This window comes from Rhinolophus hipposideros (assembly GCF_964194185.1).
Source record: "Rhinolophus hipposideros genome assembly, chromosome: 5".
NCBI lineage: Eukaryota > Metazoa > Chordata > Mammalia > Chiroptera > Rhinolophidae > Rhinolophus > Rhinolophus hipposideros.
Window position 1 is genome coordinate 76,560,586 of NC_138051.1, and position 21,471 is coordinate 76,582,056.

Here is a 21,471-nt window from a genome sequence, read left to right on the forward strand (position 1 = left end):
GTAGAATTCACCTGTAACGCCCTCTGGTCCTGGACTTTTGTTTGTTGGGAGGTTTGTAATTACTGACTCAATCTCCTTGCTACTAATATGTCTGTTTAGATTTTCTATTTTTTCATGATTCAGTCTCGGTAAATTATATATTTCTAGGAATTTTCCATTTCTTCTAGGTTATCCAATTTGTTGGCATATAATTGTTCATAGTAGTCTCATGATCCTCTCTATTTCCGTGGTATCAGTTGTAACGTCCCCTCTTTCATTTCGGATTTTATTTGAATCTTTGCTCATTTTTCTTGGTGCGTCTAGTTAAATGTTTGTCTATTTTGTTTATTTTTTTAAAGAACCAGCTCTTAGTTTCATTGAACTCTGGTTTTTTATTTGTTTTTACTTATTTATTTATTTTTGTCTCTGTTTCATTTATTTCCTCCCCTCTACTAATTTTTGGCTTTCTTGGTTCTTTTTATCTAGATCCTTGAGGTGTAAAATTAGGTCATTTAAGATTTTTCTTGTTCTTGATTAGGCATTTATCAAGATGAACTTCCCTCTCAGAACGGCTTTGCTGCATCCCATGAGTGTTGGTATATTGTATTTCCATTTTCATTTGTCTCATGGCATTTTTTTTATTTCCCTTTTGATTCTTCTTTGACCCAGTGGTTATTCAATAGCGTGTTGTTTAAACTCCACATGTTTATGAATTTTCATTTTCTTGTTGTAGTCAATTTCAAGTTTTATCCCATTGGGGTGGGGAAAGATGCTTGATATGATTTCAGTATTTTAAAATTCATTAAGACTTGTTTTGGAGCCTAACATATGGTCTATCTTGGCTAATGGTTTATGTGTGCTTGAGAAGAATGTGTATTCTGTTGCTTTTGGATGGAATGTTTTTTATATATTTGTTAAGTCCATCTGGGCTAAAGTGTCGTTTAAGGCCAATGTTTCTTTATTTATTTTCTGTCTAGATGATCTACCCATTGATGTAAGTAGGGTGCTAAAGTCCTCTACTATTACTGTATTACTATCTATTTTTTCCTTTAGGTCTGTTAATATTTGCTTTATATATTTAGGTGTTCCTATGTTAATGTGTAAATATTTACAAATGTCATATCATCTTTACAGTCTTTGTTTTAAAATCTATTTCATCTGATCTGAGTATAGCTGCCTCAGCTTTGTTTTGGTTTCCATTTGCCTGAGATATCTTTTTCCATCACTTCATTTTCAGTCTGTATGTTGTTACATCTAAAGTGAGTCTCTCATAGGCAGCATATAGATGGATCTTGTTTTTTAATCCATTCAGCCATTCTTTGTCTTTTGATTGGAGCGTTTAGTCCATTTACATTTAAAGTGATTACTGATAGGTATGTACTTATTGCCATTTTGTTAATGTTTTCTGTTTTGTAATTTCTCTGTTCCTTTCTTCTTTCTTGCTTTCTTCCTTTGTGATTTGGTGACTTTCTGTAGTGGTGTGCTTAGATTTGTTTCTCTTTATATTTTGTGTATCTGCTATAGGTTTTATTGCTTTGTGGTTACAAGGAAGCTTACATATAACAATTTATACAGTCTATTTTTAGTTGATGTCAACTTAAGTTTAAATGCATTCTAAAGCTCTAGATTTTTACTCTCCTCCTACCCCTAATATTTTATATTTTGATGTCACCATTTACATCTTTTTATCTTGTGTATCCCTTAATAAATTATTGTAGTTATAGTTATTTTTACTATTTCTGTCTTTTACCCGTCATCCTGGCTTCATAAGCGATTAATCCACCACCTTTACTGTATATTTACCTTTTCCAGTTAGATTTATACTTTGATAACTTCACTAGATAGTGTATTCTTGATTGGAAGTTTTCTTCATTCAGGACTTTGAATATATCTTACCACTGCTTTCTGGCAAAATTACTGCTAGACTATCTGCTCAGAGCCTTATGTGGGCTCCCCTGTACCTGACAAATTATTTTTCTCTTGCTCCTTGACTTTAACTTTTGACATTTTAATTATAAGATGTTTTGGTATGGTTCCATTTGGGCTCATCTTATTTGGAACTCTCTGGACTTTTTGGATCTGGATATCTGGTTTATTTTCCACCTTTTCTTTTTCTTCTCTTCTTCCAGGACTCTCATAGCATGGATGTTGGTCCACTTGATATTGTCTGATAAGTCCCTTCAGCTATCTTCACTGTTTGTTTTTTTCTTTTTGATATTCTAATTGAGTTCCATTGCCTTCAATGTCTTGTCTTCAAGTTTACTGGTCCTTTTTTCTGCTTCATCTAGTCTGCTGCTGAACCCCTCTATTATATTTTTCAGTTCAATTATTGTGTTCTTCAGCTCTGTGAGTTCTATGGATACTTTCTTATATTTTATATATCTTTGTTGAAGTGCTCACTTTGTTTATCTGTCTTCTCCCAAGCTCTGTAGCAACATTGTGACCATTATTTTTAACTCTATCAGGTAAATAACTTTCCTCCATTTTATTAAGATTTGTTTTTCTGTGATTTTTATCTTGTTTTCATTTGGAACGTGTTCCTCTGTTTCTTCATTTTTCATTACATTCTTTACAGACGTCTATGCACTAGATGAAACAGCCCCCTCTTCCAGTCTTGAAGGAGTGGCCTCGTGTAACGCATGAACCTTGTTGTTTACTCCTGCCCTAGCTCTTGCTTTTCTCTTAAACTTTGTGATGTCCAAACAGCAAACTTTATTTTTAGTTGAGGTGTGCCAAGACATGTCAGTGTCCCAAAGGGGAGGATCTCAGTCAGTACTTAGATTCATGCTGATTGGAAGCCAGATCCTCTGGCAGCAGCTTTTAAAGTATGCAAATATATATATATATATATATATATATATATATATATATATATATATATATTCCTGTGGCTCCACAGGCTTAAGCCTTGCTGGTCATCACAAGCAGGCAATACAGAGGTGTCACAAAATCGGGGTGCCATATGAGTACATAAACTTCCTTCTGGGAGATACTGGTGAGCTGGAGTGAAGCAGAGGAAGAGAGCATTGGCCTCTGTTTCCTGAGAAGTCCCTTCATAGGCCACCCCCTAGTTTAATGCCAAACCTGAAGCCAAGCCCCTCAGCCAAAGCTCCAGAACAAGACATAATCCTCTTTCACAGAAAGACTGGTTTGTTTCAATTTGCTGTCTGTGCAGTGTCCTAGTAAAGATACAATGCCAAGAACTATCTCTCTGATTGTTACCGTCCCATGGGACCCAGGAATGCAAGTCCCTGTGGCCACCAGAGCCAATCCTTTGAGTGGCAGCCACAAAAACAGGGAAATAATATAGATTTCCAGACCATCCCCAAGACCTGAATTTGAATTTGAATACAAAGGTGTATTGGGGGAGTTAGTACTTTTTCCAAACATCTGTGCTGCTGCTGTGGGTGAGTAAATTTGCCTAAGACTAGATGAGTTGTTTCTTAGAGACTGTACCCACTGGTTGTCTCCAGTCACATCAGCACCCAGCCTTGCCATTGCTCTTTCTCCCCAGGATGTGAGGATATTGCCTCTGGTGTCAACCACTTGTTTGTTGCCTCTTTCATTTACTCAGTGGGCCGGCCAGTATTATTTTAGGAAAAGGCGTGTTGATGATGAGGCACCTCCATGTTCTTGCCTTTGGTTCATAATGCCTTGTTTGCTCTGTGACCTAACTAGATCCCAATTTATTAGGGGCCACATTCTGTGACTATGGATTTAAATTTGCCCTTTGCCTTTCTCCTTTCTCTGTCCAGTCCCATTCCAGGGTTGTCTTTTGTGCCTACCCCCCCTGCTGTGACCCAGTACAACAGATACCTGTATGGAACCTGTGTTCCTGCTTGTGGATTATACATATGGCTATAGCCCCATGTCCCTTCTGCCACCACCCCCTTTTGTTTCTGGGAATTTTGTGTCCATTCATACCCACATTTCTTTTCCTTCTACTGCCTCTCAGAGCAGTACTTTCTTTAAATCTGCTGCTTGTCTAACTTGATTTCTCCCTGCATTATTTGTGAACACTCAGCTACTCTTATGACTATACCACCATCATCTCCATCCCACTCACTGTTCCCATTCTCCTTTTCTCACCTATGACAGACGTTAGTCAAGGATCATGCCAGCTTCCCCTTTCCCACGCCCTCATCCAACTGCAGCTTGAATCTGGTTTCTCTTTGCTCCAGGAGGTCACCCCCAAAGAACTAAAATTGACACATAAAATTGACACATATTATGTCCTGGTAGTGACCTGATATGCCTGAAACCTTTTCTCCGTTTTTGTCCCCAAACTGGGATCACATTCTCCTGAATTCCATTGCTCCTACATTTTCACACCTACCTTGGATGCTTCTCTCACGTCCCTGTACTTTTTTTAACCTTTGCAGCAGTAAAAACAAACCCTTTGTGAAGCCTTCTCTGCATGTGTCATGTCAGTGTAGGCGCTGCCTTCTAGAAGCTTCCATTCTAGGAGAGCAGCCCAGACCCCACACACAGTCACTGTTCAGCAGAGGAAGCCTGGAGTTGAAGGCTGGGCCCTGAGGAAGGGAAAAAACAAGCTTCCCTCTCTGAGCTCACCTTTTCTTTCCTGAAAATCAGGCAGCAGCATGGTGATCTTACGGCCTAATCTGAGCAATCCTTGCTGGCCTGATCCCTCAGCACTACCTCATTTGGTGTAAATGCCACTGAAATGTGTTTGGGCGACGCGGAGGGGTGACTTCTTTTTCCCCCATATGGAAATTTGAGCCCCAGAGATAAAAGGGCATAAGGGTTGTGATCTCTAAAATTGTCTGTTCCACCTACTTACCCTCGGTGGGAGCAAGTTTAAATAGAACACGCGTTTAATATCTGGCAGTATTTGTTGATTTCCACTTACTCATAATTTTGCTAATTTTAAGCACATTAATAACTGGCAGCTGCACTTCCAGAGCAGTTCTGTATATAATTTGAAAGGGAAAATAAGCACTAAATATACTCTGGTTTACCAGGCTCTCATAATTGACGAAACTTTTTAACTCCTTGTAAACAGGTATTTCTGGAGTCGCTTACAGATTTTAACTGAGAGCTTCACCTCTGGTTCTGTGTTTGCATGGATTTCAGGGTCACAGTCACATTCTGAGGGTGGCCCTTCTCATGAACTTGCACACTCTGCCCTTGTTTCCACCCCAGCTTCTGCCCTCGGGAGATCATTTACATTTCACGAGCCCCCCAGCCTTCCCATCCTCCCTGTCCTCTGCCTTCATGAACTTGAGCAGTAGCAGCATGCCCTCTTACGGCATAGAGTGGCTCACTGCACCATTCCTCCCTGCCCCAGGCTAAGCAAAGCTTAATTCTTAGGATGACTTAATATTTGTATTTAAAAAATTGTCACCTTAGAAGGAGCTCAGTCCAAAACTACTGATCCCAGAAGTTGCTTATCTTGTCCTTGGGAAAGAGAAGCCCTCTTTACCCAGCCTGAATCCTTTCACTCTGTGAGGAAAAGCGAGACGCTGGAGCTGCCCTGGACCCCACTGTGGACAAAGAGCTCCTACAAAAGCAGACATATTAGCTCCGTGCAAAAGTAACTTTTCCATGACTCACACTACTAGAAATGAGATAGTAGAAGGTTATTTAAAAAGGAAAAAACAAGACTTAAGACTGGAGGAAGCCGATATCTGTAGTGCACCTCAGCTTTAGAATGGCCATTAATGGCCTGCTAGCCTAGAAATTAATTCTAGGTGACGACTGACTTCCAGCTCTCTTTGGTAACAGAAAATAAATAAGCTCGCGAGTGGTTCTCCTGTGGGCATGAGAAGTGTCTTTTCCCTCGTCTCTTCCTGCAGGAGAGTTCTCGGCCTCAGACAGTTCCCTCACCGACGTCCAGGAGACGCGAAGGCCCATGCCCGACCCCGGCCTGATGCCCCTGCCTGATGCTGCTGCGGATTTGGATTGGTCCAACTTGGTGGATGCCGCCAAGGCGTATGAGGGTGAGTCCTCTGAAGATCCAAGCAGACAGCGCAGGGCAGGCAGGGCCACGCTGAGGTGTGGGCTGTGGGAGCTCCAGTCAGGTCTGCTCACTCTGCTTCTTCGGACACACTGACAGCACATGCCCTTTACTGGCACAGCCAGAAACGAGCTGAACTAACACTTATTGAGCACTTCAGCAAGGGCACACATCGTCTGACCTAATCAGATGGAATCTGGTGTTTCCTCTCCACAGGTATTCATTACATGGATGCTTTACGGCCCCGTATGTGGGAAGGGCGGGCCCTGTCACTTGACTGAAAAGAACATGGTCTTTCATCACGTCAGAAAGACATCAATGCTAAATGCACAGTTGGATCTGTTAGGATGCTTGCCCTGCCCCGGTCCTGGCAAATGTTGGGTACTCCCCCTGCCCTTCCCCTTCACCTCTCCCGTGTGTGGCAGCACATTTCCTGTCCTCATTGTTCTTGGGCCCACCCACTGGCTGTGTGCTTGCTCCAGGCCACTGGTTCTTAATTGTAGGTCCTTAGACTGGTGCTGACCCGGTTTGCCGAAATATAAAAAAACTAAAAGCAATGCTGTCTTGTGTGTTGACATAAGGCTGTCAAGTGCCTTTTTTGGAATAGATTGACTTATTCTAAGATTATCACTCCAAATATTTTGGTGTAAAGTAGTTCTTTCTAAAATGAAGATGCTAGCAGACGATTTGTTTGGGGGAGGTGGGGTTTCATTTGTTGTTACTGCTCTTGAAGAATTGAAAGTGGCTATTCCGTCGGGTTCCAGTTTTGGGGAGAAATTAATTAGGCCAAAGAATTCAACCAGGAAAGTTTGGCAACCAGGAAGCAGTCAGCAAGGCATCCCCATTTTCACTGGCAATTCCCCAATAGTAAATGGATTTTAAATTTCAGTTTGTTGGTCACTCTCCTGTATATAAAGTGGTAGCAATTTTGTGTTTCTAATGGGAGGGTTTTTCTAATTTGATTTGGGTTTTTGGGGGCTCAAGTTTTCAGTAGATATATTTTAAAGCACACCTGGTGTGAACATGGGTTAAAGCCCAGCAAAGTGCCCAGGCATCTTATGGAAAACATACTTCAAGTCTCAAGAAACTTAATACCAGCTCTTTAATGCATTTTATATCATCGCTGAGTGGAAAGCCTTGGTCTGGAAGTTTGGCACAAAGCCTGTTTCCAGGGAAATGTTTAACAGAATGCTACTTTGATGAGCAAGAGGCAAGGAAGACTAAACATTGATTCACAACAACTTTTTTTTAAAGGGAAATTACAGTGCCCCTATCCTCTTACAGCTTAACACAGAATAATTTCTTCCTATGAGGGTTCTGATGCTTCCCTGCACATTGATTAGATGACTGTCACTGTGGCCATTTGGTGGCTTGATAGATAGGGCTCAGGACATGGTTCCAGAAAGCTGAATGGTTTCTTATCTCCTTTCCAGTCCAGAGAGCCTCATTCTTTGCTGCTAGTGATGAGAACCATCGCCCCTTGAGTGCTGCATCCAACAGTGACCAGCTTGAGGACCAGGCTCTGGCCCAGATGAAATCTTACAGCAGGTTGGTCACCCAATGGTGAGGTCACCACTCTGTACCACCTGTCACCTATACTAGTGCCAGCAGGTGGGGAAGGGGAGATGGAGGCCATGGGGAATAGCTGAATGACCCTCTTCTCTTCACTGCAGTGCCTGGCACTTCACATTTTAGTTAGAACATTTTGTAACCAAATAGTGTAAATACAATTAAACTGGCTTTGACGTAAAGTTGTAATTATGAAATTCATTGTTATTTAATGCCATAATACCTTTATGCCCTTGGGGCTTATTAGGAAGGTAAGAAAAATCATTTGCACTGAAGCATCCCCCGATTCCTGTGCCGTTAGTCTTTGAATCCGTTCCCCAGCTCTCAGTTGGCCATCTTGTAAATATGCCTGTGTCTTAGCAGCTCCAACATGCTACTTCCGGTCTACATCAGACATGAGTCACCAAGGTAGTTCAGATTGTATGTAAAATACGTAAGCAATAACGGAAGCCCAGAGGGTTTTCTTGAGAGTTAAGAACGTGGACATTGACTTCTGTTTAACTGTGCAGAGGCTGACTTTTTCCGTTTTCCCCTCAGTTTCAGGTGGTGAGGCTATTGGCTATGTGTGTGATATTACTGGACCAGCAGGTCGTTCAGTAGCATTGTTTCGTTATGAGATGCTGTAGGAACTGAACAGTTGGTTGCGTCAGTTAGCCTGTGGTAAAATTGGTTGGTTGGTACACGTTGTTGATAGGTTCTGCAACTTGCAGTGGGCACTCATTGTATATTAGAACATCCCAGGAGTCAGCCGTGGAACATGGAGTAAGCACTTTTTGATGCAGAATGATCTCATCCATTTGAAACCTCTTCCCTTAAAACCCTTTGAGGATGATCACGAATCCGGGTATCTATAAAACTGGGTCAGAAACAGACAATTAACAGGCGAATGAGTGTGGTATAGATCACATAGTGTACTGCGGTTTATGCTTGAGGACGTCTCAGAGCAAGTCTGCAAGGAAACACTATTTATACAGCAACTCTAAAAGCAATGGATCGTTTGTCGTGAGTGTGACCGACAGATGCTGCATTCACTCTTACCATTGGGACAGCTAGAGAGCGGCACTTAGTTTGGCTGCTGAAAACTTTAAAACAAAAAAGAAAATTGCAGAGTTGGGGTGGAGTGCGGCCCAAAATGTAGCTTCTTGGGATGAGGTCTCCAACAAAGAGATTCTGCGTGAGCAAAGTCCATTTTCCTAAGAAAGGATTATTGAACAGTTTTAACCCTTTCTAGAATCCTAAGACAACGGTGATGATTGGCTCTTTGTTCAGTGTGGATGAACAAATGCAAACGGAGTTACATATGTTTTGAAAAACTATCAGTGCATGCACAGACATAGAATTCATTTTGAAAACCTCCAGAAGTCAAGATAAGCTGCTAAGAGTTGCTTCAGCCCTGACAAACCTGTGTGACTGCATCAGCCCTACCAGGCGCTGCGATTGGGCTCGGTGTCTTGTGAAGGACCTCCCCTCCCCCCACCCATCCAATGATTCTGTTAAGCACCACCCTTATTCGGCCACCTCTTTGCCCTTCAACCCATCCAAATCTGAGCAGCTTGTTGGACCATATTGTATGGCTGTGGATTATCACTGACCACTTACCTTTTAAAATACATGTATTGTCAGCGGTTAGTGGTTGTCTTATCTTAGAAGTTTGAAGATCGTTATCATTTCATTTATCTGCAGCCTTTGCTACCGTGTGTTTTACCTTTTGGGCTTGCTGTAGATCTAGAATTAGCAGAAGACATCAACACAGCTCATTTTAGGTCAGGAATTCTAGCTTGAACTTTGATTTTTAAAGTAAAGAATATCTCTGATTCCAGGATTCCAGTAATTCAGAATCATTACCTCTTCCCCTTTGACCTCTGGAAAGAGGCAGCTGCCTGTTATCCTAGTAGAGGGCTTTAGATTCTCGATTGCATAGCTCTGAGGGTTGTGCCTAGCTGGAACTCACTCAGAAACTTTCCACAGCTTGAAATCAGGTCAAGGAGAAGGGGGGAAGGACAGCTGACAAGGGTCTTCAGCCCTTGCCCAGCCATGTCATAGGTGGAGCCAGTTGGGTGCCCTTCTCATCCTGTAGCTCACCCTGCTTTTGGTACTCTTCTAGCATCGCATTATTAATGCTTAAATAAAATGGGAGAAAATAAGATTGTGGGCCTCGTTTGCTGATTATAATAGGAAAGAATTTAAGATATTAAGGTTGGACTGACAAGCTTCTGAAACATGGATTCTGTTTTTTAAAAGTATTTTAAGCTATTTAAACTAGTTTTTAAGACGTGAGCATGATCACTTAGCTGCCACTGGACGGGTGGCCACAGGCTACTTCCTGGGGAACCAGAGACCTACCCCGTCCTGGTCACTCCAAGGTGGAGCTTGCTCTCCTCTTCTTAAAACCACTAAAGACATAGGAATCATTTCATTGTTTGACAGTTGGATCTGCCAGAAAGTACCTCTTGTGCTGCCAAAGAAACCATTTTCACTTATTGTCCTATATTTTTTTGTCACCAAAATACAGTATCTTTAACAAAAGAAGTTACTGATTGGCTGTAGTTTACACTTGTATAACCTTTTGTTAAAATTGCCATTTTCTTTTTTAAAGTGACAAATGCACATTGAAAGTTATTTTACAAATACATCCGTCTGATTAAAAACAATGTCAAACAAACCAGCCATGGAGGCGCCCACCAATGTGGGCTCTTGTTTCTTGTTCCCAGCAGTAAAGACTCCTCTCCCACTCTGGCTTCTAAAGTGGACCAACTAGAAGGGATGCTGAAGATGCTTCGGGAAGATTTGAAGAAGGTAAACACATACTTTCAAAGTAAATTGCCCGATCTGTGCTAACTGTCCTTGAACTGTGAGAGTTCCTCTAACTGTAGTGTTAGTGGCATAAGACGTGGGGGTTTTCCCTATTTTCTCAGCGTGCACACGTGCTTGGAGCTCAGTCCCTACTGACACAATAGTGCAAGAAGGCCTTCATCATTGTTCCCTTGTTGTGGAAGCCTTTGAACCTCAGCCAGCCTCCTGGCCTCCCAACTCCTTGTATAATGTGTCAATAGCTTAGACCCACGCATCGTCGTTGTTATTTGGGCTTTCCGGCCAAGACCCGCATCTCGTTTTGTTTCTTGAATGGCTTTGACTGTATTGAGACAACAACCACCAAAACAATTGTCCCGAATTTACCAGTCCTTATTATCAAAGACATTAAAATAGACATTAAAGTATTCACATTCCAAAATAAACCTATAATGAATGCTCTGGGGTTAGAGTATCCTGACATCCAGGAGCAGGCCTTGTACACAGACGTTTAGTAGAATGAAGACTGGGGATGGGCAAAGGGTCCAGACAGATCCATGGACACTCCTCCTAACAGCCCAGCGAACTGGGACCACCCCTCTTAGTCCTTTTCTACTCTGCTCTACCTCCCAGGAGAAAGAAGACAAAGCTCACCTGCAGGCGGAAGTTCAGCACTTGCGAGAGGACAACCTGAGGCTGCAGGAGGAGTCCCAGAACGCCTCCGACAAACTGAAGAAGTTCACCGAATGGGTCTTCAATACCATAGACATGAGCTAGGGCAGGCTGAGGTAGACAGGAGAGAGGGACCCGGAGAGCCTCTAGTGGGGTTGGGAAGCCCCTTAGTCGTGCCATTGAACACATTCTCAGAGCGCCCTCCTCAGCTTCCTACTTGCCCTCTTTCCGGGAGTGCACAGCAATTGCAGATCAACAATCATTATCTGCCTTTTGTAGAAAAGAAAAAAAGTAAAAATTTTAAAAAGTAAAATAAAAGTTTAACTGCTAAAATGTGAATGTCTTTATTTTTTTGCACAATATCTTTATCTGTTACGTATTTAAGAAGAAACTGGGCCTAGGACCAGGGTCCCCCTAGCCCATCTGCCTCTAATTCTATTAGCTCTTTCTTAACTATTTCAGGTAACCCAAGCTTTCCCTCATTATCCTGACAAATGTCATTGTTCCTAGGAAAATAAAAGTTTTTAAGAATTGTTTATTTGGTGAGGGGGATTTCCTTACCTTTGTTCCTAAAATGCCTGGGGAGGGAGGTACTTTTAGCCTCTCTTAAATGACTTGTGCATGAGCTGGGCAGTTTGTACCTGTCTTACAGAGATTAGCAGGGTCTGGGTTATTTAACGACAGCAAGTCAGCGAACCAGGGAGAAGAGATAGTGCCTGTGGGCCACGCCCCTTTTCAGTCCTACATGGTGACATCACTCCCTCCTTCCTCTCCCCAGGGAGATGGTCCCAGGTGCTGTGTGCTCCTCAGATCCAGAGCCTCTTTTGGTTTGACTTAAGTGAGTCCCACCAAATTGGAATCAGCCTCTCCACAGCTTCCTGGCTCCAAACTAAAATACTATTTTTCAAATGCATTTTGCTCAAAAGTATAGTTTTGTATGAAAGTGTGGCAAAATTGTATTTTTAGTTCACTCAAAATGACCATATTAATACATCCTAGTCTCCAAAGCAAGATTTCACCAGTATCTGTTACTAGGAAAAGTGAATGTTAAATTGTGAATTTTAGTACTTGCTTGTTAGGAGCAATGACTGTGATAATGGAATGGGCTTTTGAAACCTGCATGTCCTACTGTGCAATTTAAGCACGGCATTTTCTGCATCCTTTTGTAGCCACCCAAAGGATTCTGCTGCAGAAATGGTTGATGTGCTATTTTTCCTGTGTAGTGATACAACTGCTTTGGGCCCCTGGCCATTGTTCAAGGCCCTCAGTCCTGCAGAGCACAGACACTGGGTGCACCAGTGTTGAGGGATCCCAGGGGAGCCCCTGGGAACCCTGTTTCTAGCCTTCATAATTGTCAATGAACTGACACCTGTGCCCCATCAGTGGCAACTCTGGTCTAAGGGGGAACATTCAGGAATCTAGTGTCATCTGCTTGGATGTTCCCTGCCCCAAGTAATCCTAACTCTTTCCTCTCTTCATCCCTGAAAGACACAGGATGGATTTTCCTCTCTTGTCTCCCCACCCCCACCACCAGATTTTTATGCTCTAGTTTCATCCATGATTGTGATTTCTCCATGGGATTTTTTTTTTCTGGTGACATTTCTGTCATGGAAATAGGAAGATTTCAGAGTGCTTTGTAAAGATCTCAATTGTCTCTTTCTCTGTTTGACTTACATGAAGGAGATTGTACATTGCCTGATATCTCTTTGTAAATGGGAACTATCACTGACATCCAAGCATTCTGAAGGCTTGCTTATCCTTCTGAGTTTAGTTTTTATTTTGTTTTACATTTTGTTTGGGGACTTGGGGCAAGCTATTTATTAGAGTTTTGCAACAGAGTTCTTGTTCGAAGCCTTTAAAGACTACTTGTAAAATTCAAACAATAAAATTCATTTTAAACGCTCTTTTAAAACGCATTGGTTTTATTGCTTTTTCTTACTTGAAAAACCACCCCATTTTCTTATTCAAAAGACCACCTAGTAACTCACTGACCAGCCTTGCATCCTGATTCATCAGGCTCCATTAATACTAAAGACGATTCTTGAAAGTTTCTGTCCCTTTTAGAATTTTAATAAGCTTTTTTTACTCTCTGTTTACATGTCCATAGAGAATTCCTAAGTTGCCTTCTCTGCTTATGGTTTAATATTTGCAGAGCACTTTATAATTAGTTCTCTCTTCATTATCCATGTGTGGATTTGCCATAACAACATTGTCATTTCCTGAGACCAGCACATTTTTGGATTGCCTCTACTGTGTCCCCCAACTCACGATGTTAGATGCTATGTGCTCAGGGAATACAAATGCCAGTTAATATTAGGCTGTGCAAAATATAATTAGAAAAGTTAATCTACTGAAAAAATAATCATGCACTCCAAAGCCAAACAGAACAACATTTTTAAATCTACCACGTCACTGTTCCTCTCCAGTGGTGCAGCTAATTGAGAGCTTACAGTCGAGTTGTGTTTTTTTTTAATTTGGTTCAGCAATTCTACAAATTCTAGAATTAACACAGGGTAAGAATGGATGCCACAAGATACACTGATTAGCAAGCTAATAAGGTCTGTTTAGACCATATTCTTACCTGGTTTGGAGGGTTTATATACATTCTTTCCAAAGGGCTTGGGCATTGGTTTGGCAGTCCCTGGGAGAAGGTGTCATTGGCCTGTATTGATGGAGGGTAGTCATTCAGGAGTTGACTGGAGGGGCCAATTGGTTGCACCCCACATCTTCAGGTTATAAACAGATTGGGTTGGGTTGGATTAATAACTCTTCAGATGGGCATAAAAATGATAGTCCAAAGGAAAAGGAAATAGGCCCAGCAAGCTTAAGTCATTTGCCTCTAGTTAAATGCAGAACGCTGACTGAAAAGATTCCAACCTCACAGTAGACATATTCCGGCAATAATCTGGTGCTGCTTCCCTAAAATGAACAAATTTGAGATTAAAGTACAAGATGTGACCTTGGTCAGAAACACACATAACCAGTAATGACTTGGGCATTGTTAAACATGATCTATGTTATTTTAGAAGAATGATACCACAGTAATCTTGGGTATCTGTTCCCTATATGAATTATGCCACTAATGACTTGTCCATGTGGAATTATCACACTCGGATAAAAAAAATAAACATTTAGACTGGGACTCAAAGCCCAGCCATTATGTAGCAGCGTGTCTAGGTAAATTACCGAATCTCTTTGAGCTTGATTTACTCATCTGGTAAAATAGTAACAGCCCCATATTTGTTTTAAAGATTAAGTGAGATCATATGTGTAAAGCCAGTGACTGAGAAATTGAACACACTCAAACTTGCCTCCCTTGTCCTCCGTCTCCAATATGTTAAGGCTTTTATACTGTTTTTCTGGGAGAGCTCTGACATGTTAATAAAATTTGAGTAGAAGAGCCCGGAAGAGCTCATTCACTCTGCTTAATATCAGTCAGGTGCTTTTAAGCCTTTGGTCTATATTTTAGGACAGGAACTCTCAAACTTGAGCTTGCATCAGAATTGCCTGAGGGTTTGTTAAAACACAGATCATTCAGCCTCACCCCCAGGATCTGTGATTTAGCAGATCTGGGATGGGAACTTAAAATTTATATTTTCTGCAATTTCCCAGGTGATGATTTATAAGCAGGGCTTTTGGAGAATAGGTTAACAGGACGATATCCATACCCATTAATAGTTAAAAGAAACAGACACTACAGTGCAAGGCACTTAGCCATATCCACTATGTCCAGATACCTGAATATTATTTTGACAGGTGAAGGGATGGAAAAAGATATTTCATGCAAATAGAAAGAAAAAGAAAGCTTGGGTACCTACACTCAGACAAAATAGACTTTAAAACAAAGAATGTAAAAAGGGACCCCAAAAAAATTACATGACGATAAAGGGGTTAATTCAAAAAGATATAATTGTAAATATCTACATAACCAACAAAGGAGAAGCTAAGTATATAAAACATATTAAGGATACAAAGGCAGAAATTAACAATAATACAGTAATAGCTGGGGACTTTAATACCCCACTTACTTCAGTGGATAGATGATCCAGACAGGAAATAAATATGTAAATAATGGCCTTAATTGTCACATTGGAACAAATTGACTGAATAAACATTTATAGAACATTTCATCGCCAAACTGCAGAATACATATTTTTCTCAAGTGTACCTGGAACATTTTCCAGGACAGATCACAAAACAAGCCTCAACAAATTCAAGAAGATTAAAGTATATCAAGCACATTTTTTGACTACAATGGCATGAATCTAGAAATCAACTATAGGAAGGAAACTAGGAAAAACACAAATACATGGAGATCAAACAATATGCTACTAATCAAGCAATGAATCAAACAGGAAATTAAAACCTACCTTGAGACAAATGAAAATGAAATTACAACTTTCCAAAAATTATGGGATATAGCAAAAGCAGTTCTAAGAAGGAAGTTCATAGTATACAGGCCTACCTCAAGAAACAGGTAAAGTCTCAAACAATCTAACTTGACACCTAAAGGAACTAGCAAAAGAACAAACAAAAGCCAAAGTAGAAGGAAGGAAATAACAAAGATCAGATGGAAATAAATAAAACAGACTGAAAAACAATAGAAAAAATCGGTAAAACTAAGAGATGGTTCTATGAAACAATAAAATTGACAAACCTCTAGCCAGATTCATCAAGAAAAAGAGATAATGTATAAATAAATAAAATCAGAAATGAAAGAAAAGTTACAATGACACCACAGAAATACAAGAGATCAAAAAAGAATACTATGAACAATTACGTGCCAACACATTGAACAACCTAGAAGAAACAGATAAATTTTTAAAACACAACTTACCAACACTGAACCAAAAAGGAACAAAATCTGAATAGGCCAATTACTAATAACAAAATTGAAGCAGTAATAAAAAAAACTTTCCACAAACCAAAGTCCAGGACCAGACAGCTTCATAGGTGAATTCTACCAAAAATTTGAAGAATTAATAGCTATCCTTCTCAAACTATTTCAAAAACTTGAAGAGGAATAAGTGCTTTCAAAGTCACTCTATGAGATCAGCATGACCCTGATCTCAAAACCAGACAAAGTTACTACAAAAAGAGAAAATTACAGGCCAGTATTCCTGAGGAATATAGATGCAGAAATTCTCAACAAAATATTAGCAGTCCGAATTCAACAAGACATTAAACGGATCATACACCATGATCAAGTGGGATTTATTCCAGGCATGGGTCGATGATTCAATATCCGCAAATGAATCAACATGATACACTACATTCACAAAACCAAGGATAAAAATCATATGATCATCTCAATAGATGCAGAAAAAGCATTTGACAAAATTCAACAACCATTTATGATAAAAATTCTTCAAGTTGTTGTAAAAGGAGCATACCTCAACTTAATAAAGGCTGTATATGACAAACTCACAGCTAGCATCATAGTCAGCAGAGAATAGCTGAACGCTTTTCCTCCAAGATCAGGAACAAGACAAGGATGCCCACACTCACCACTTCTATTCAACACGGTATTGGAATTCTAGCCACAGCAACTAGATTAAGAAATAATAAAGGCATCCAAATTAGAAAGGAAGACGTAAAACTGTTACTATTTGCAGATGATATGATACTGTATGTAGAAAATCCTAAAGACTATCAGAAAAACTATTCGTCTTAATAAATGAATGTAGTAAAGTTGCAGGATACAAAATTGATATACAGAAATCTGTTGCATTTTTATGCACTAATAACAAACTATCAGCAAGAGAAATTAAGAAAATGATCCTATTTAAAATTACAGCAAAAAGAATGAAATACCTTGGAATAAATTTAACCAGGAAGGTGAAAGACTATCCTCTGAAAGCTATAAAACATTGATGAAAGAAATAGAAGACACAAATAGAAATCTAGACTGTGCTCAGGGATTGGAAGAATTAATATCCTTAAAATGAATCTACAGATTCGATGCAATCCCTGACAAAATACCAATTACTTTTTTCAGAGAACTAGAACAGATAATCCTAAAATTTATTTGGCACCATGGAAGACCCTGAATAGCAAAAGTAACCTTGAGAAAGAAGAGCAAAGTGGAAGGTATCACACTTCCTGATTTCAAATTATACCACAAAGCTATGGGAACCAAAAGACTATGGTAGTGGCACAAAACAGACACATCGAAGGAACAGAATTGAGAGCCTAGAAATAAACTCTCACTTATATGGTAAATTAATCTAAAACAAAGGTGGCAAGAATATACAATGGGGAAATGATAATCTCTTCAATAAATGGTGTTGGGAAAACTGGATAGATACATGCAAAACAAAAGAAAAGGAAAAGAAACTGGCATCAATATACATCATCAATATACATCAATATAAATCAATGTATATGCATCATATACAAAACTAAACTCAAAATGGATTAAAGATTTGAATGTAAGACCTGAAACCACAGAACTCCTAGAAGAAAACATAGGCAATAAACTCTTGGACATTGGTGTTTGAAATTTTTTTTTTTTTTTTTTGGATATGTCTCCTCGGGCAAAGTCAACAGAAACAAAGATAAACAAATGAGACTACGTGGAACTAAAAAGCTCTTGCACAGCAAAGGGAAGCATCAACAAAACAAAAATACCTACTGATGGGAGAAGATATCTGCAAATGATGTATCTGATAAGGGGTTAACATCCAAATTATATAAGGAATTCATAAAACTCAACATCAGAAAAACAAACAATCCAATTAAAACATAGGCAGAGGACCTGAACAGACATTTCTGTAATGAAGACATACAGATGGCCAATAGTCATATGAAAAGATGCTCAACATCACTAATCAGCAGAGAAAGTGCAAATCAAAACCACAATGAGATATATCCCCTTCCACCGGTCAGAATGACTACAACAAGTAAGTGTTGGCAAGGATGTGGAGAGAAAAGAGAATCCTCGCGCACTGTTGGTAGGATTATAAATTGGTGCAGGCACTATGGAAAAGAGCATGGAGGTCCCTCAAAATTTAAAAATAGAAGTACCATATGACCTAGCAATTTCATTTCTGGGTATTTATCCAAAGAAAACAAAAACACTAATGTGAAAATATATGTACCTGTATGTTTATCATAGCATTATTTATCATAGCCAAGATATGGAAACAACCGAGGTAGGTTCCATTGATAGATGAATGGATAAAGAAGACATGGTGTGTGTGATACACACACAATGGACTATTACTCCTCAAAAAAAAAAGAAAATGACTGAAATCTTGCCAATTGTGACAATATGGATGTACCCAGAAGGTATTATAAGTGAAATAAGTCAGACAGAGAAAGACAAATACTACATGTATGATTTCACTTATATGTGGAATCTAAAAAATCAAAATAAACAAACAGAAACAGACTCCTAGATACAGAGAACAAATTGATGGTTGTCAGCGGGGTGGGGGTTGGGGGTTGGGTGAAAAGGGAAAGGGAAAGAAGAGTGACAAACATCCAATTACAAAATAAATAAGTCATGGGCTATAATATACAGCATAGGGAATGTAGTCAATAATGTGATAATAACCTTGTGTGGTTATTAGATGGTTACTAGACTTGTGGTGATCCCATCGAAAGGTATATAAATGTCAAACCATTTTGTGGTACATACACCCAAAGCTACTATAATATTGTATATCAACTATACTTTCAAAAGGTCAATAAAAAATGAATAAATGAGAAATGTTTACCTGACTCCTTCTGCTGCATAACAACCCATTTTTCTCTGCTTTTGTACAGAGAAAAGGGAAGAGTTGCTTATCCTCCTTATCCTTTAGATAAATTTCAGCTCAAAGACTTGAAGACCACTGGCTGGCTGTCTTTTCTGAGAAGATCGTTGAAACCTTGGTTTTAGTTTCTACTGCTTTGGCCCATTATTGTTCTTTCTGAAGATCTCCCACCTCTCCCCAGGCCTGCCAGCATTCTGCTCCCTTGATTCCTTGTCAGATTAGCCTTTCCGGTCCTCCATCCTTGCACATCCCACATCTCTTCCTGTCTTGCCTTTCACACCTCAGACCCGATAGAGCTTTCACCTTCCCCTTTTTTCATTACACCTCTCATTGTACGTTTTCAGTCACGTTTGCCTTCAGTCCTGTGAACATGCACATCTCAAATTTCCTTCCATTACTTACTCTAAATGAGCACTCATGTACTCTAAATGAGTACTCTAAATGAGTACTCATTATGGCTCTTAAACAACTCCTCTACCAGGCTTAGCCTCGCCTTTAAACATATGCAGCTCATTTTATCCTTCCATTTGTATTCTCGTGATCCATTTTCAACCTGAACGATCTCCCAGACAAAAAGATACCCTTTGGTAGCTTACTGTTTAGATAAATACATGAGATCCTTAGGGGATCTCATCATATGTTCTGAGGATGTATCTATCTATCACTCATTTTCCTTAACTAAAGTGCTGTGTTCTATTAAATGGGCTGATCTCCCTACACCTTTTTTCAGATCTTGTTAGTTCTCCTCTGAATCTCCTAATGAGTCCACCCAGACACATCTCTCCTATGCATTTCTATAATTCACCATGTCAGGAAAGCATCACAAAATGGCTCTCCACCAATGCAGTCCATCTCCTTTGGCAAAAGGATAAATGGCTTGGGACGGTATGAGTTCTCCACTTCAGCGCTGACACCTCCACTTCCCTACTGCCTTACATACTCCCAGCTCACTATACACATTCACATAACCAGCCTGATAGGTGGATATTTCAGTTGGTATCCTCTGGAACCCATCACCAAATCCAAGGGAACCCATTTCTTCACCAACCTCAGCCCCCATCTCTCTCTCTCTCTCTCTCTCTCTCTCTCTCTCTCTCTCTCTCTCTCTTTCTCTCTCTCTCTCTCTCTCTCTCTCTCACACTCACACACACACACACACACACACTTCTATCACATCTCCACCCTCACCTACCCTGTTTTCCTGGTAGTGAAAGCTCTTAGAAATACATTTAAGAAAGGAGTTTTATTTAAGTTCAAGTAGCAAACTAGAAGTGACTAATAAAGTTGCCTGGAGGTGGTCCTTAGTCACTCCATCTTAGGGAAGAGGTAGGATGGATATGTAACTGATCTAGCAATTTTTCTCAAGAGCTTAATGGTGTTTGAATAGATACTTCTCTTAAGCAGCTTACATATTGTTCTGTAATCTTAAAACGATGAATATGCTTAGCAAACTTTTGTTTTAGTCGGTACAAAGATAAATTCAGCCCAGTGTAGCCACATTTCAAATTAATGAGACTATGCCTATTACAAGATGTGCTGTAAATGTAGTCTACCTTAATATTAAAGATTCCAACTGGAACAGGACTAGGACTTCCTTTATGGGCACTAGGAACAAGCAATTCTACCCCCAAAGAGAAAGGACCTGGTGGGGCGTAGGAAGGGTAGTGGATATAGAGTTACCATCATCTTTAAGTATTTGCTACACCGTATTGTGAAGGAGGAACCGGCTTTGATCTCTGTGGTTCTGACTGGAACTCTCTTCTTTCTCTTTTGGTTACTGCAAACAGTGACCAACTTTGAAATCCACACAAAAATGGAATCAATGAATGTGAGTTGCAGGAAACAGCCTTCTGTCTCTGAGGTAGTTGATCAATGGTGGTTAGGTGGTTTCCTGGGCTTGAAGCCAAAATCTGAGTTAGACCAGGAATCACTGTACAAAAATGCCATCATTTCACTTTTTGTACTGGACTCTTGCTCGTTTTGAATAAACTTGGAGTCATGAGTCACAGACTCAAGATGGAAAGGGACCTACCTTTAAAAATTATACATTTACCCCTCCACCCGACCCCAAGCCCAGGATTCAATCTCTTCCTCATCATCCAGCCATGTGTTTAGCCACCTGGCTTTGAGCACATTCAGTGATGGGGAACTCACAACTTCCTGAGGCAGCACATTTTATCTGTCCTCTTTTAAATCCTTCCTTTTATTCAGGGAAAATCCATTTCCCTTTAATTTTTGTAACTACTCCCAGTCCTACCCCTTCAATTTATATAAACAAATATAAATTTTTCTTCCCAAGTAATAATCATCAATATATGGGAAAGTAGTTGAAAAATACCAAATCTTTCCAATGTTATTTCTTCCCCAGGACAAAAATTCCCTATTCTTTCAACTTCTCGTGTGTCATGGATTACAGCCCTTCCTCCACAATTATATAATCATATATAATATGTATTAAAGACATGATTGCTTTACATGCACTGGCCCATTGAGTCTTCGCAGTGGTCCTATGAGGTGGGTACTATTGTTGTCCACATTTTACAAAATAGGAAATTGATGTCAAATAATTTGTTTGCAGTCAAATAGCTGGTGAATGGGAGAGCTGTGATTCAAACATAGGCCTACGGTTCCAGAGCCAATACTTAATCTATACTTCCTCAATCATATTGGTCCCAACCTCTAGGTCCCCTGCATGGCCTGGTTGCATGGATTCTCGCTGAAGGG

The 21,471-nt window shown here is 40.0% G+C and overlaps 1 protein-coding gene across 19 annotated transcripts in view; it reads left to right on the forward strand.

Moving 5' to 3' along the window:
* SIPA1L1 (signal induced proliferation associated 1 like 1) overlaps positions 1-12,903 on the forward strand; it is a 335,407-nt gene extending 322,504 nt beyond the window's left edge. For 11 of the 19 annotated variants that reach the window (XM_081047663.1, XM_081047667.1, XM_081047676.1 and 8 more), the window contains 4 exons: positions 5,796-5,939; positions 7,390-7,519; positions 10,237-10,321; positions 10,949-12,903. In XM_081047663.1, coding sequence (XP_080903789.1) covers positions 5,796-5,939; positions 7,390-7,519; positions 10,237-10,321; positions 10,949-11,092 — 503 coding nt within the window. In that variant the 3' untranslated portion in view covers positions 11,093-12,903. The remainder of the gene's footprint in view (positions 1-5,795; positions 5,940-7,389; positions 7,520-10,236; positions 10,322-10,948) is intronic. The other 8 variants (XM_081047665.1, XM_081047671.1, XM_081047670.1 and 5 more) reach the window with 3 other exon arrangements.
* The last annotated feature ends 8,568 nt before the right edge of the window (positions 12,904-21,471 follow it).